This window comes from Syngnathoides biaculeatus, chromosome 4 (genome assembly GCF_019802595.1).
Source record: "Syngnathoides biaculeatus isolate LvHL_M chromosome 4, ASM1980259v1, whole genome shotgun sequence".
NCBI lineage: Eukaryota > Metazoa > Chordata > Actinopteri > Syngnathiformes > Syngnathidae > Syngnathoides > Syngnathoides biaculeatus.
Genome location: NC_084643.1, coordinates 2,498,276 through 2,515,011, shown reverse-complemented (window position 1 = coordinate 2,515,011; position 16,736 = coordinate 2,498,276). Strand labels below are relative to the sequence as shown.

The following is a 16,736-nucleotide window of genomic DNA, read 5'->3' as shown; positions in this document are numbered from 1 at the left end:
ACTGTCATCCTGTCGGGGAGTCTGTTGTTAGTTAGAAGTGATCCGCATATCATCTAAATATGGCTCCAAACGATAGGGTAATATTGTCCCGGTCACTTCACTCGATTGTGACATGTTCTCTTCTTCGAAAAAAGCTTCCGTGTCAGAAGGGGGCATCGGAAAAATCCGAAAATCTCTGTTGTTCATTTCCCATAGCAGGTGGCACGACGTGTTTTCAATGGCGAATGTCCCACTGAGACATCTGCTGATGACATAGCAGGCAATGTGGCGACCACTTCGATGTCGAGTGAGTCTTCCGCAACTTTGCGCATGAATGTCACGCTCGACGCTCATATCTATTTTTTCATATAGACATTGAAGTGAATGTTGTATGTATTTTTCATTACAATATCTATTATAGAATGTTTATAGGCATGTGACTGGGGCTTTAAAAGTGAACATGCCAAAAAGAAATACAAAATAATTCGATTTTTCCAAAAAAGTCGTGGTTATAGGAGAACCCATTCAAGTTGAATGTTACAGCAGATAAAATGTACAGATTTAAGACGCTTTTCATCACTTTCTTTGGAAAGGGGAGACAATGTTTACATTTTCAGGACAGCACATGGACAATCACTTCAGTTTATATGTTTTGGTCCGAATCCAAATACAAATTAGCTGTGACAGATGTAAAACATTTTTTTCCCCCAACTTATGATTCAGGTTGTGGTCTACGAACAGAGTCAGCTTTGGCTGGCTTTGCTGAGGACTTTTGAATTGTGCTATGAACGGAAGGATCAGAGTAATTCCAAGACCCAGTGGAAGAAAATAAAAGTGAAAAAATTGCTTTTTCTTCTGCGTATGCACTCCTGGGGTCGGCACCAGAAGAACTTGGATGATTGATTCAATTATTCTCCTTGACTCTCGCGCTGGGAATCCCTGTTCATGCTTCCTTCACAAAGACGAATGATTTCTCTTTTGGAGCAATAAATAATAAATTTAAAAAAAAATTCCCTCTGCTACCCAAAGCTCAGCTGCACCACCGCGACCACAAAGTCTGCGCTCACATTTGTCGCTTGGGCCCGTTAATCTGACCCGAGCCAACTTGTTACGCTGCATCAAATGTGGGAATCGGATACCTGAGGATCACCCGCATCAAGGATCGTGACGGGGTCTGGGATCGGACCGTGCATCACAAGTCTCTTCTTCAACTGCGGACCGGGGTGGGGGCGTCACGGCCCGCTCGAAGCGTATATTTCCGTTGACGGAGAGATGAATCAGATCATCTCGGGGGTGGGAGGAGCGCAACACAGAGAGCGCCTTCTTGCCGCGTCCCCTTTGACATGGAAATGCGACGGCGGCACTGAAAGAGGCCCAGGTGTCCCGAGCAAAGAGGCAAAGCGTGACGGTGCATGCATACCTCCGCGACCTCCACCGTTAACTGTTGCCGTGCCTCGTGCGCGCGCTGAGCGCCAAACGCACCCCGTAATGGACAACTGCACTGGTGGGATTTCTTGCTATGAAACAGAACAGAAACAAGTCCCGAACTGTGTGAGATTAGCCGCCTTCTTTTGTCATTTGATCCGTTGAAGACCAGAGGTCAAAAGTCAACAGCTGCAGCTCACGCCTTGCTGGCTGATTAGCAACAAGTTAGCTGCCTCACCTAGATCAGCAAGGCGGCAACTTGCGTGAACTCTTCGAGGCCCGGGGCAACGTACTAAGTGCCCCGCAAGGGGAGAGAAAATGCTTTGGACAATTCAAGAAGGAATTAAGAAAACAATAAAAGTCGGTCATTAGTTTAAAGATAGGGGTTCACGCTAAGAATGACCTCATGAGGAAGGGTGGAGTTAAAGAGACAGGTGTTGGAAGGATAAATACTGAACGGACACACAGAGTCCAGAGCTTGTTGGACGGCCACGAGACGCGGGACCAGCAGCTTCTCACAGAAAAGAGCTAGTACAGTACAACGCGGTCCCCATCTTAGACGACACAGTCCACTTCCATCATGGACTTGATCATGATTTAAGGACGAGAGGGCCAATAATCCAAACACAATTGTAAAGGTGGCACGGTGGGGTGGATCAGATGGAAAGCGATGGCCTTGCAGTTCTGAGGACCTGGGTTCAATCCCAGCCCTCCCTGTCTAGAGTTTGCATGTTCTCCCCACGGCTGCATGGGTTTCCTCCGGGCACTCCGGTCTCCAATTTCTTCCCACATCCCCAGAACATGCAACACTAATTGGACACTCTAAATTGTCCCAAGGGCGGCTGCACGGTGGATCAGATGGTAAAGCGTTAGCCTCTCAGTTCTGAGATCCTGGGTTCAATCCCGAACCCGCCTGTGTGGAGTTTCCATGTTCTCCCCGTGCCTGCGTGGGTTTTCTCCGGGCACTTCGGTTTTCTCTCACATTGCAAAAACATTAAGTGGACACTGTAAATCGCCCCGAGGTGTGATTGTGAGTGCGGCTGTTTTTCTCTATTTGCCCTCCGATTGGCTGGGAACCAGTTCAGGGTGTAGCCTGCCTCTTGCCCATTGACAGCTGGGATAGGCTCCAGCACTCCCGCGCCCCTTGTGAGGATAAGCGGCTAAGCAAATGGTTGGATGGTATTGTATGGCTATTATTCTTACAACACTTCAAAAAAATGTACAGCTATGCACCTATCTACATACAATTAGAATGAATTATCAATGCTATAAAAACGAGTACTCATACCTGTCATAAGAGGCTGTTAAGATGAAAACATCTCTACAAGGACATTTTTTTTAATGGTTCTTCAGAATGATGCTTATACATTTCGATTTCTCTTCATCAAGCACTCACATGGATTTTTCCATCTCCTTCAAACGTTGAAAGTGTGGAAACTATATTCTTGTTTTTACCGGCTCGTCCAAGATGAGAGCAAGGACTGAGATATTAGATGTTTGCTCGGTTAGGCCCGCCGAGGGTGCCCCGTTCTGCACAATTCTGGGCTTCGTTTCACTAACGACTGGGCAGCGCCATCTGCTGGTGAAATGAAGACATCGGCCGCAGAGTGAAAAAGAGCAATGGACCTTTCCGACTGGCGATCTTCAGATCCACCGCCCTTAGCAACAGTTGCCTTCTCCCACAATCTTCCAAAATGGCGACTGAACAGAGCATGTTTGAACAAGACCCTCTAGCATGTATTCCAGATAATATTGGGGTATTTTTTTTCCCAAATGCGTCAGACTTGTCCAAGAGAGTTCTATAGAGAGGTCTAAACTATTTCACGCAAGAGATATATACACGGAATTAAGATTTTGGACGGAAGCAGGACACAATGTCAGTTACAGCGAAACGTTGGCGATCGATGCAAAAAAGTTTGACGCCTCACAAACTTCATATTGAAATCCAACAGGATAAAATAGTGGAATCGTACTGCTCATGTAAAGCAGGGTGAGTATTTTTTACTTGGAAAGATCACGAGTAATATCATTGTAGTCTTTATGAGTGGGCGTATTCATTTGACTTGGCTCGTAATCAAACCCAGTGCTCCGTCTTAAAAGTCTGATGTGCTACAAATAGGCAAATAGACATTTCTCTTGCATGACATTGCATATTTACGCCTCACTAACTCGACTCTTCGGCATAAAACATGACACACTTCATTTAGCAGGTCAGTGATACGCTAAAAAAGTGAAAGTTGTTCTCCTGTGATGTATAAAGCACTGATAATAATTCAGAGAAGATACTTCTCGCTCACTTACCTTCGAACATACAGCCTTGCATTTGTTGATATTGTCCACATTTTGTTGTACGTGCGCTCTTCCCCGGGCCCTAATCCATCGTAGACACTTTTGTCAACTGTGCTTTAGGCTTTGGAAAATGAATCAAGCGGGCACCTTGTAACATAGCAGGGTTAACTTTCATCAGAATTGCACGTTCCCCAAGCGCACCTGAGGACCATTTTCTTCGTAACATTAACTTTTCCAAGCGCACGTTACCGACAACCAGCATTGTTTGTGGGTCAATACAGTGAGAGGGGCGTGTCAAGCCAGGGGGGGGGGGGGTTATGACAATGCGGCTATCTGATTGGCTATTGTTGTACGAGTGATTGACGGGTCGGGAAAGGTCCATTCCAGCCATTGTTTGGAAAAGAAAAAAAAAAAATAACTTGACTACAGGTTCTTTCAAATGGAACAAAATTGAAAATATTTTATTTGAAAACAATATGTTGCAAAGTGCCTTTTGGTTTGGATTAAACATTTTTCATAAGCCACCTAAGGATGTGGCATCAAATATTCAGAAATTTTACATTTTTTATGTATAGCACAATTTCCCTCACAATTTACGGACAGGTTTTTCCTTTAGTGTTAGCACATTTCCAATTGCTACTAATCCATTCCACATCAAAATATTTCATAATAATACATTGTGTCAGATCCGTACAATTCATGACAAGTTAAAAAAAAAAAAAAAAGGAGGCACCTCATAGAAGTGACTCCACCTACGGAAAATTGGAAAGACGTTTGACGTTTCTTGCTGCTTTGATAAAGCACCACGAGGAATTCTTCACTTTTACACCTCCCAGGCCAAAGAAGCCTACAACGAAAAGGCTTGAAATCCGTCCTGTACAAAGAGATCAATCCGAAGAACAGGTGGGTGATATCCAAACAATCCCAAAAAGGTCAGCACCATTACGCAATTGGCAAGTTTTGAAAGAAAGCACATGCACGGTCATTAGTTATACTGATTAGCGTTTGGCAGACGAGCGCGTTAAGGCTGATTAGCGCTCGAGACGGCAGGAATGTTGGTGCCGCGTTCTTGTGGCCGCTGCCACAAGGAGAGTCCGTTTCTGCTGCTCGGAAACTGCAGAAAGTGGCACAGTGACTGTGGGTTAAGTCATCCACGTTATAAAAATTCAAAAAAGAACAAAAAATAAAATAAAATAAGGCAACCGTTTGTGCACCAGCGAGGCTTTTGAGACAAAGAGTAGAAAATAAATAACTGAGGAAAAGATGTCAAGGAGATTTGAATGTAAGACTCTAAAAAGGCTTAAGTGTTCAATGTGCATATTGAAAACATAAAAAAAACAAACAAAGATTGTCTCCCAATCGACCTTGCGGCGGTGATTAGCGACCCAAACAAGGAATGTAAGAAGAATGGCAGCTGACTCACTGCTGGATAAAACCATCTGATAGAAAGAGCTGCCCACTCCACTCCAAAAATAAAGTTGAAAAAAGATAATACAAGAAAAAAACTAAATCTCTGTATTAAAGACTTTGAATGGATTGCATCAAAACTGTATCACTGTAGTGTTGAATCTGAGAGAACAACCAACAAAACAAACATGAACTTTGGCAATTTTTGTTTCTACACATCGAAAGTGACGACGTTTTCCCAGGAAATGGGCGGTGATATTTGGAGGGGAGCGCAGGAAGGCAGTTGTAGACCACCAGAGGCCAAAATGGTGTCTGAAGGTGAGGTGACAGTCCAACAAACTCATCCATGTGTGGTTGCTGGCTGCAGAGTGCTGGTGCATCCCAATTACAGGTACGTATCCTGGTCCGTGCTACTGAGGCTGTGCGTGGATCGCTGCAGCTCGGCAGGGGGAACGCCGTCCTGGGCAAGCGGGTCGCTTTCAGTCTCCGGGGACTCGCTTTGCACTGGAGGCGGGGCTGGCGGATACGAGGGTGGGGGCGGCGTCGCGTTGGGAAGAGGGTAAGGGTTTGGAATCTCCTCGTGGACCTGGGACTTCTTCAGGGTTTTCTTTTTGCTCTTGTGCTCCTTGCCCTTCTTCAGCAGCGGGCCGAGCTCCGCCTCCTCCAGCAAAATGGTGGGGTGCTGCTGGAGGTCCTGGCGCCTCGGGGGGTCGGCCAGCATGATGAGTCGGGCGCCGTGCATCCTCGGTGGGGATTTGAAATTGAGCTCGCCGCGGTTCTTCCTCCAGCGCTTCAGCTGGGTGTGATGTTCCCTTTCCACGTCTCGCGCTGTTATTGGCACTTCCAGGATCTGTGTCAGGAAGACACGCGTCATTCCGATAAAAACGTGTCATTCAGATCACTTCCAAGGAATAGACCCGCCCTTTATGGGAAACGCAGGAAGTTCCAGCCCGGTCTGGTCTTTGTGTTAACCACTGTAACTTAATAAGTGAATGCCAAAGGCCTCTGGCAGGGTCACCAGCGCTCAAGTCACACAGACGGATTATTATAAAGACTGGGTGAGACCGCTTGGATGTGAAAACCCCTTATTCTCCACAGTCCATGAAGTCACTGCGAAGCGTTTTCCATGGGCCGAGGCCTTCTGGCCTGCAGGTGGCGCTATCTGACACGGGCCACATCCCAAACCACTGTACTGTACGGCAAAAAAGACAGCAGCAGCCACAGTGACAGCTTTTACGTTTCTGTTGGTTACATTTCCACACTGGGTAAAAGTAGAGACTGAAGTGAAGGATTATCTTATCTCAAAAAGTAAATAAATTGAATAGTCACAATGTATCTGAATAGCGACCTAATTCATTCCGATCTTCTTTTCCTTTAGGCTTGTCCCGTTAAGGGTCGCCACAGCATGTCATCTTTTCCCATCTAAGCCTATCTCGCGTATCCTCCTCTCTAACATGTCCTCCCTCACAACATCCATCAACCTTTTCTTTGGTCTTTCTCTCGCTCTTTTGCCTGGCAGCTCCATCCTCAGCACCCTTCTAGCAATATACTCACTCTCTCGCCTCTGAACATGTCGAAACCATCGAAGTCTGCTCTCTCGAACCTCGTCTCCAAAACATCCAACTTTGGCTCTCCCCCTAATGGGCTCATTTCTAATCCTATTCAACCTGTTCACTCCACGCGAGAACCTCAACATCTTCATTTCTGCTACCTCCAGTTCTTCTTCCTGTTGTCTCTTCAGTGCCACAGTCTCTAATCCGTACAACATGGCCGGCCTCACCACTGTTTTATAAACTTTCCGTAACTCCATCTTTCTAATTGTTCCTCCGCTTGCTCCCTGCTTTCACTGCAGATCACAATATCATCTGCGAGCATCATAGTCCAAGGGGATTCCAGTCGAACCTCCTCTGTCAGCCTATCCATAACTACCGCAAACAGGAAGGGGCTCAGCGCAGGTCCCTGATGCAGTCCCACCTCCACCTTAAATTCTTCTGACACACCTATGGCACATCTCTCACTGTTCTTCTACCCTCATACATGTCCTGTACTAAAAAAATAAAAAGAGATTCCAATTTTGTCCGCACATTCTCAAAAAAAAAAGTCAACTCTTATTTCTTTTGAGTTCATAATGCAAAACGCACGCCGATGCAATGGAGCTACACGATGATATCAAAGCGTAGCCTGGACGTTTGGCGGTCAGTGAGGAGTGCACGCTGGGGCTTCACCGATCACGACTTTCTATGACTCCAGTCGGTGATTTCATAATGTGTGGGATTGTGCGATGTGTGATGATGACTTGAGTTCCCTGTCAACTCTTTTCCGCAAATAATTGAACAGTAATTTTCCTGACGTTTTCCAATGAATTGGACGTTGCAGTAGCTGAGCTGAATCTAATTCTAACTGAGGGAACGTCACTTTGAGCATACATTTTGATAGCGATATACATACACGGATGGGTGTATTCTTAAAAAGACTCAATAAGGTCGCTGTTATTACCTCTCGGACGAGGAACCCCTCCTGCATGTATCGTGGCTCCACTGTTCGGAGAAGCTCCATGGTTTCGTACTGGCCCTGGCAGGCCTTCAACTTCTCGCGGCTACCCAGCATGCACTTCAGCAGCACCAAGCCAACTCGGAAGATTATTTTCACACCTAAGGCAGGAAACATGAGCAAATATTAAAACTAGTTTCTAGTGTAAATTTCTTCTTCCACAATCCATTAAGTTCTTTTGTTTTTGTCTTTGTTTTATAAATAAAAACAATCATGAGGTGATACATCGATAACTGCAGTTGTTTATGCAAATGACAATTTGTGTAAATTTACGTACGTCCAACGATCAGTTTTTTTTTTTTTTTTTTTTACTTTTGGTATGTTCTGTGTTCAAAGTATTTGCTGGACAGGTGGTTCTGTCAGAACTCTGCAAGGATAAACTACCAGGTGAGATAAATCATGATCACAAAGTTATTAGCGCTTGTCAAGTTATTCAAGCTAAAACCTTGAATATCATTTTATTTTGAGATTTTAGTCAACATAGGTGTGAATTTGATCTTGTAAGTGCTGTAATTTCCGGCCTACAAGCAGAGACTTTTTTCCACACACTTTCAAACCTGCGGTTTATGCGGTGATGCGGCTAATTTGTGCATTTTTTTTTTTTTTACGGCTGCAAGGGCGCACTAGAGCGTAAAAGTTAACAGTGAGACCGGTGGAATATATTTGCAGAGGAAGTGAGTTTTACCAGCCCTGTTAGCGCTGCGCTAGCGCTGTGCTAGCATGTTGCTGCTGTGTCACTGGCGCGTCTCAGTGATATTTACCAATAAGTTTTATTTTAACCAGCCCTGTTAGCGTTAGTGCTAGTTTGGTGCTAGCATTAGCGCTAGCATTAAACTCTGTGTACTTTTCTTTGTAAATATCTCGCTTTATAATGTGGGTTTTAATGTGGACACTTCCGGCTTTTACACAGCCGCGGCGTGTGTATGTACCACATGGTATTTCCTTTACAAAATGTACGCGGTGAGGCTTGTAACCAGATGCGCTCTGTAGACTGGGAATTACGGTATTATTTTGAGCCTGTCTGGACTGATATCCAAAATATTGTACCCAAAGGGCTCAAAGTATAAATTGTATTTCAATTCTACCCCGGAAAAAGAAATAATTCATCCAACAATACATTAAATACCCCAAATGACGACTTGTTGAGTGTACATAAACTCGAGAACGCAAATACAGGTTTTGCATTACCGTCACAGAGGAACATGTCCCAGACACGCAACACAGAGGCCCATGGCAGCGTTCTGGAGAAGGCACACATAAACCATTCAGTCATGTAGAGGATGGGGTCGATCTTGTGCTTCTCCAAATGGCGGAAAGCTAGAGGAGAGATGCGGCGCAGCAGAGCAAAAAGGATCTCTCCATCTAACTGGATCGCTTCCTGAGAGACAAAGAGACAGGGGAAACGTTAACATCGGGATTTGGAACCTGGCACCTGCGCCCTGCGAAATATCCTGAATGAAAGAAAGAGATAGGCGTGAGAATGCTCCACTATGAGAGAACCAGTCCAATCGCATCATGTTGCTGCATGTTTTAGAATGATTACATAACATCGTCCTTTTAAGTTGTAAATCTTGTCTCCGTTTGAGACGACAATGGCAGTTCAGGCCAAGTCACATGATAGGAGCAATCACCCATAACTATATTCTTGTTACACAATTACAGCGTGATCGCGCTTCTGGTAGTCAGGCTTATTCATAAAAACTCTTGCATCATCACTATAAGATTCACATTGTACTCTTGTGTCAGTGCATTTCTCACCAGGCCTGGGCTGTAGTAGCCAGGAAGATACTTCTCACAAATTTGCACCAGCCCCCAGAAGGCATCCTGTGGGAAGCACGCAGTGAGGTCAGCAAACTAAATGGTTTTGATCCATTCATGCCTTTTTATTTACAGTATTAGAAATAGCTTTGTTCCATTCAAAAGAAATTAATCGCGTACGCTACTTGGTCACTTCGTTACTACACTTTCACAATCTGATACCCAACACTGCACAACAATTTGGCCTTCCTGTCAGACAGGCACTAATCTACATTTATTATTTGTTCCGCTCATGTTCCTAAAGTTTTATGCAAAAGGCATCATTTTTATTTAGTTTAAAATTTGGTCACAATATCTACCTATGGAGAAGTCCAAGAAAATAACAGGAGGAAAGGTCAGGTTGGTGATTCATCGCAAAGGGGTTGTGATGAAGGTGACAACCAATGGGGGTGCAGATAATGTTGATGCGCAGCTAGCAAATACACTAGATATATTCCTTGGTTACCGCAGCCTGTTGTGTCCAGAATTATCGGAATGGATAAGCAAAACAAAGAGTAAACACTGATTACAAGTGCTCGCTAAACAAATTCATGACTGCTTCAGTCTCCAATTAACCTTTGCTGCTGCTGCGGAGATCGAAATGTTTTGTACAGTGGTCAAAAGACTACACCACAAAAGATTTTGTTCGAAAACATTTGAGTTCTCTTCAGTCAGAGCACATCACATTGGCCACAAGAAATGTCACAAAGACCCGAGTCGCCATAATGGCTGCAACACTTCTTCAGACTGGTAAACTAAAGGTCTCACTATCTCCATCACAAAGACACAAATCTGACGTGGTCGTTTTGTAAGCATTAAGCGCTTATTGTCTTTGGCATTGATTAAAAAAAAAAAAAACACAGACGTGAAAGTGAAATCAGGTTGCAGACTCAGTTTGACTTGGGCTATACATAAACCAGTACAAAAAGTGGATTTTGATGGCATGGAACCTTTAAACAATTAATTAGAATGTAACCATCCATCCATTTTCTACCGCTTCTCCGGGTCGGGTCGCAGGGGAAGTAGCATCAGCAGGGATACCCAGACTTCCCTTTCCCAAGCCACTTATTCCAGCTCTTCCGGAGGCATCCCGAGGCGTTCCCAGGCCACCCAAGAGACGTAGTCTCTCCAAGGTGTCCTGGGTCGTCCCCGGGGTCTGCTTCCGGTGGGACAAGCCCGGAACACACCTCACTGGGAAGGCGTGCGGGAGGCATCTGGATCAAATGCCTCAGCCACCTCCTCTGGCTCCTCGCAATGCGGAGGAGCAGTGGCTCGACATTGAGCCCCTCCCGGATGATCGAGGTTTTCACCCTATCTCTCAAGGAGAGCCCGGACACCCTGCGGAGGACACTCATTTCGGCCGCTTGTATCCGGGATCTTGTTCTTTCGGTCGCGACCCGCAGCTCATGCCCACAGGTGAGGGTAGGAACTTAGATCGACTGGTAAATTGAGAGCTTCGTCTTTCGACTTAGCTCCCTCTTTACCTCAACGGACCGATACAAAGTCCGCATCACTGCAGACGCTCCACCGACCCATCTGCCAATCTCCTGCTTCATTCCTCCCTCACTCGTGAAGAAGAGCCCAAGATACTTGAACTCGTCCACTTGGGGCAGGCTCTCATCCCCGACCCAGAGAGGGCACGCCACCCATTTCCGACAGAGGACCATGGTCTCTGATTTGGAGGTGCTGATTCTCATCCCAGCCGCTTCACACTCGGCTGCGAACCACTCCAGTGAGCGTTGGAGATCACGGCTCGATGAAGCCAACAGAACCACATCATCTGCAAAGAGGAGAGATGCGACGCTGAGGCCACCACACCGGACACCCTCGACCACCTCGGCTGTGCCTAGAAATTCTCTCCATAAAAGTTGTGAACGAAATCGGTGACAATGGGCAGCCTTGGCAGAGTCCAACTCTCACCGGAAGCGAGTCCGACTTTTTACCGGCAATGGGGAACCAAACTCTGACAGCGGTCGTACAGGGACCGAACAGCCCGTATCAGGGGGCTCGGTACCCAATTCTCCCGAAGAACCCACCACCAGACTCCCCAAAGGGAAACAGTCGAACGCCTTCTTCAAGTCCACAAAACACATGGAGACTGGTTAGGTCTAATTGCCCATATTGTGAAAATCCTCGTGGCCACAGGGTCAAGTTAACTGCTGTAACAAAGTCACGCGATAGCAATATGTTTCATGACAGTGACGTGCAACAGCACCATCACATGAATGGATATTGTTTATGTGTGTTTGGGGATGAAACGCGGGAGTGATTTACCTCAGCAGGCATGTGCATGAGTAACACAGCAGCTATGGGAGCCTGCGCCTGGCAGTACCCCTCGTCTGGTCTGTACAGTGTGTAGGCCTTCAGAACGCGGAAGAGATCCTTCTGCCTGTCACCGACACGGAAACGGTGGTCACAACCGTGCAGCAAAACTGGACTTTGGGTGTCACGTCCCTTACGGTCGGTCCTTACCCGTGTCCTCCCCGCGACACAAACATCTCGTGGAATGGAAACTGTCGATGGAGGTCTTTTTCAATTACGTCGCTCCATTTGGGGTCACCTGGCTGACTGTCCAACTCCTAGGAAAGAAAATGAAGAAGCCCAATAGATCTCTTTTTTACTATAAGGTTTCCCAAGAAATAAAAGATGCATCAACCATGTTCAATAAACACACTAAGTGCTCAACAAACAAATTGACCCGTATAATTTAATACATCCAAAACTATTTTTATCGAAAATGAAACATGAAATGATCCCTACAACGGAGTGGAAGTGAAAAGAGGATGTCTCGGACCTGAAATTTCCCTTGGTTCTGCTCTTTCTTGCCCTTTCCCCCCGAGAGGTAGAGCCACGCGCGGCCTCGCAACGAAGGAGGAATTCCTTTCTGGCATCGCAGCCTCACCTGGACCAAAGTGAAATATTGAGGCACAAAATGAAGCATAACAACGGGGAAATATAACCAACGCGATACATTTCGCACAACGGATAAAAGAACTAAAAACAACATTGTGGTAAAGACAATATGAATGCAGCTCGCATATGACTAGTTCAGTGTTTGATTTTGATTTGACAGAAAAGTTGAAGTGATAGAACACTTTCTAAACATCCATATTTTTGGCACATATATTGTGGGATCAAAAAACAAGTTTTTCTTTGTGACATTTGCAAGCAGGCCGACTATCAGCTTTAAGCCCACAACAAGCTAAAGAACCCATTGTTCAACGCACGCCAATTTTGCTCTTCTAATCTGGCCAAACACGGTCTGTGCACACAGAGGATGTTTGGACAATGTCTTGTCATACCAGTCTTGTGTGAAGTCATGTGAGCCCCACCCTGAATATGACTCTAAAGTGTTTGTTGCGCGGTGAGTATTGTGAAGGCGGGATAGGTCAAGTCCTGCCCTGCTGCTGACTCATGGAAATGAAGAAAAGTTGCAGCACGGCGTTAAATGTCTTGACAGTGTCTCACTCTCGCTCACAAACGCGGTTAAGTAATCTCGGCAAAAGACTGAACGTGATTACAGTATGTAACTTGATGAACTGCACGTCTTAAACATTTTCCATTTCCTAAATCACTGTGGCAACTTCATTTTACATTGTTTTTATAATCACATCTTCTCTTATATATACAGGGTAAATACATTTGAGCCACATTTCCAGGTTCAAAATGTTAGCATCATGAAACTTAACAATTCTGCAAGCAAAATTTTAAATTGATCATAAAGCTCAGTTCATTCAACTAGTGTACTCCATCTTTGAAGACTACAGACCCATAATGGAAAAGGAGAAGGAAGTTGCACATGGCATCTTTATAGTTGAATTTAAAGGTACCATATTTTACCAAACCAACTTTTTTCTAGTATTTGGGATGTACCGTAATTTCCGGCCTAGAAGCCGCGACTTTTTTTCCCACATGCTTTCAACCCTGCGGTTTATGCTGTGACGCGGATGATTTGTGCATTTTTTTCTAAAGGCTGCAACGGGGCACTCCATCGGAAAAGGTAAGAGTGAGACCGGTGGAATATACAGTATGTGCCGGGTCTTAGTGGTTTTTACTGGCATGTTTTTTTTAACCGGCCCTGTTAGCGAGGTTAGGTTACCAAACCCACTTTTTTCTAATATTTGGGACGTACCGTAATTTCCGACCTAAAAGCCGCGACTTTTTTCACACGCTTTCAACGCTGTGGTTTATGCGGCGATGCAGATAATTTGTGTATTTTTTTTCTTAAGGCCGCAAGGGGGCACTCGAGGGGAAAAGGTAAGAGTGAGACCGGTGGAATATATGTGCCGAGGAAGTGACTTTTACCGGTGCGGCAATGTCAGCGCTGCGCTAGCATGTTACTGCCGTGTCTTAGTGACTTTTACTGCCGTTAGCGTTCGCGTTAAACTGTGTACTGTCTTTCTTTGTAAATATCTCGTGTTTCAATGTGGGCACTTGCGGCTTTTACACAGCTGCGGTGTATGTGTGTACCAAATGGTATTTCCTTAAACAAAAGTACTGGGTGAGGCTTATAACCAGGTGCGCTCTGTAGGCCGGGAATTACGGTAATACTGGCTCTCTGGTACCTGAACAAATACAGTATGTAAACATGAATTAAAATTTTAATTGCATCCCTGTGTTGCCGATGTTTTTGCGCCAAGAGGCCTGCAATCAGCTAATTTCTCGAATCCGTCAACGTCTCCAGCGAAGATCTCTGCTACCAAGCCAGAGCTGTCAACATTACCAACACGTACGCTCTCACAAGCGGGGCTTCAAAATGGAGGCAACCAATCAGAGGAAAGGGGACAGACTTAGCCAAATATGGACAAACCAGGTACAAAACTGGGTCAAACAAAAGTTGCTGTCAGGGGGCCTGTCCTGACCACTCATAGAAAAGAATTTGGCACGACCATGTTAGGGAGACACTCTATGGAGGTCTAAATGGCCAAAATAATAAAAGCCATACTTTACAAACCTTGTACTTTATTTTTAACAGCATCTGTTAAAATTTATTGCACCTGGGAGACAACATTAAGTTATTATTTATGCCCCATGCATGGAACAAAAATGTCTCCTGGGTTCTGTAAAAATAGATGTGTCAGTAATGTTTGATAAATTATACTGCCCAAACACTGAGACCTCAGACACTGTTCTATGCCGCAGTAATGTTCACTTCTGGTTCGATGATTATCAGCACATTTTTACAATTAAAACTAGAAAAACAAAGAACACAAAGAACTCTTTAGCATGGGTTAAAAAGAGAGTCATTGCGCAGTGCAGTGACAAAAAAATTAAATAAAATGTAGCCTCCTACAGGCTTCTTACAATGAACAAACTAATTGTATAAATATGAGAGTGTAGAAATGAATGTGGCAAATATATTGGCTGAACAATAACCCTTTAGGAATGTCAAAGTTGTTCCCATCTAAATGGCTGACCTCGTGTGAACCACGCGGCATTTTGTGTTTTGACAGTTTTAGACATTTTTGGCCAGACCTTATTGAATCTCTTGATCATCCACTTGTCCCAGTGATTGAGCATATCCAACCACTTCACCTCCCTTTGCCGCAGCACTGCTGTAGGCACATCCTGAGCTCTGGGGACACACATGAAAAGAGAACACAGCTCATTTCACTTTATCTAAACAAGTGTTCTTTGTTGAAACAAATTGAACTATAAAAGGATTCAAGTCGGCATGAAGTGATCGTCAGCTGTACAGTATAAACATCCAGAGTCGTCTGTTAAACGCAAAGGCTTTGTATGGAGCGTCGGTTTATTTTAACATGTGAATTCATGTTCATGTGAGTACAATTAAATTTGAGGATTAACACACTTTATATAGATCTAGTAACTTTGAGAGGAAACTTTATGAGGAGCAGTAGTTGCCTGACTCAAGTATCTACAGAGAGAGCCACATTAAAAGCGCAGATTGTAAAAGAAAATGCAGGCAGCTGTAATATAACATTATGAGCAATGATGCTTTTCAACTATACAATTACCTCATCAGCAAAAGTGTGTAATTGAAGGCTCACATTACTTCAAATGGGCTATTTTAAGGCCCTCCTTTTTTATTTACAGGGTGACAACCAGTTGACGGAACATGCGGATTAGAAAAATTATATATATTTTAATAATCTACAATTTTGGAAGAAGTGTTGGATTTGGGAATGAATGTCATTTGACAGAACTTAAAGTGACTTCTTCAGTAGGAGAACACAATGTATGCTGGGGCCCGTGAAAATGACATTTTGTGCTTTTTTTTTGCAGACAGTTCAATAAAACGCCAATTATTTGTAGAGTGAATAAAATTATCACGAGCAAAAAGAGGTTGCCATAAAAATAATAATATGACCTTGAATGGAACGCGTTTTAATTCACTCTTGTAAGGCCAGACATTGGACGGCACAGCGAAGCAAACACAGGGTAGAATAACCACATTGTGCCACGCAGCTCGTGAATCGAGAAATCCACACAGTGCGCGCACACATCTCGAGTTTATCACTTTTTCTGTACCCGGTTCTCATTCTTTTGCGGTTCCAACGATCCAAGGCGCACAAGAGGGTATTTAAAGCACATTTGCCAAATTGGAATGCAACTTACGACGCCTCCGTGTACTGCTGCGCTCCACCAATAAATCCATATTTGTCAGTTTGATTGTCGCTGGTGAAGCCGTTGACCTCGGAGTCGGAACCCAGCGAACTTCCGTCGTCGATTTGGCTGCTACTGATGGTCCGGATGCTTCTCGTGTCCACGGGACGACGGCCGTTCTCCGTGTTGGCCATGTTAGCGTCGACAGCTAGCGAGCCTGTTGACAAGCCCAAGTCAGAAAAGGAGAAAAAAAAATGCTCCTGGACGGTCGAGCCAAACATCACTGACGCCATTGTTTTTTTAAAATTGAATTTTACTGTTCCCTCGCTAACCATTAACACTCGCCACGCCACCATAACAACCCATCAAACATACTTGGGCTCGACATTTTAGCGGAAAAGTGAGTTTGCGGAAAGTCAACTTTCCAAGCCCGAGATCGAACGCTAGCTAGCTAGCTCGTTAGCTGAATGCAAACTTACGCTAACAGCTCGGAACTCCAACGCCAAGTGCTGTTCTTCCTCTTCGGGCTCCACCGTCCACTGACAACGGTATAGTGTACTTCATTGCCAAGGGAACAAGTGCTATAGATGATAAAAATATGAAGTGCTCGATGTCCAGCGTTCTACTGATTTGTCTTCGGAGAGCAATTCAGTGCTGGTGTAGTGTTACCCCTAATGGCTGCGATTGTTACTACCACTTTCGGAGAGGAACAGATGCCTCCC

At 44.8% G+C, this 16,736-nt stretch overlaps 1 protein-coding gene and 1 long non-coding RNA gene across 2 annotated transcripts in view; both read right to left on the bottom strand.

The window, feature by feature from the left end:
- LOC133499126 (uncharacterized) overlaps nucleotides 1–3,943 on the bottom strand; it is a 39,541-nt gene extending 35,598 nt beyond the window's left edge. The window contains exon 1 of the long non-coding RNA XR_009794555.1: nucleotides 3,706–3,943. This is a non-coding gene — a long non-coding RNA (uncharacterized LOC133499126). The remainder of the gene's footprint in view (nucleotides 1–3,705) is intronic.
- A 180-nt stretch (nucleotides 3,944–4,123) lies between these two features.
- LOC133499125 (TBC1 domain family member 10A-like) lies at nucleotides 4,124–16,702 on the bottom strand. Its single transcript, XM_061816709.1, has 10 exons — nucleotides 16,494–16,702; nucleotides 16,027–16,231; nucleotides 14,923–15,022; nucleotides 12,242–12,349; nucleotides 11,920–12,026; nucleotides 11,722–11,836; nucleotides 9,409–9,474; nucleotides 8,839–9,028; nucleotides 7,597–7,751; nucleotides 4,124–5,950 (listed from the first exon to the last, which is right to left on the bottom strand). The coding sequence occupies exons 2-10, from the start codon at nucleotides 16,206–16,208 to the stop codon at nucleotides 5,486–5,488; spliced, it is 1,488 nt and encodes a 495-aa protein (XP_061672693.1). The 5' UTR covers nucleotides 16,209–16,231; nucleotides 16,494–16,702; the 3' UTR covers nucleotides 4,124–5,485.
- Nucleotides 16,703–16,736: the final 34 nt, after the last annotated feature.

What these genes read in the sequence shown, in the direction of transcription:
- LOC133499125 (XM_061816709.1), bottom strand. Translation starts at nt 16,208, where the DNA reads ATGGCCAACACGGAGAACGGCCGTCGTCCCGTGGACACGAGAAGCATC. An exon ending in TGATCAAGAGATTCAATAAG is followed by an intron (nt 12,350 to 14,922) that starts GTCTGGCCAAAA and finishes ACTTTGGTCCAG; the next exon opens with GTGAGGCTGCGATGCCAGAA. An exon ending in AGAACCAAGGGAAATTTCAG is followed by an intron (nt 12,027 to 12,241) that starts GTCCGAGACATC and finishes TTTCTTTCCTAG; the next exon opens with GAGTTGGACAGTCAGCCAGG.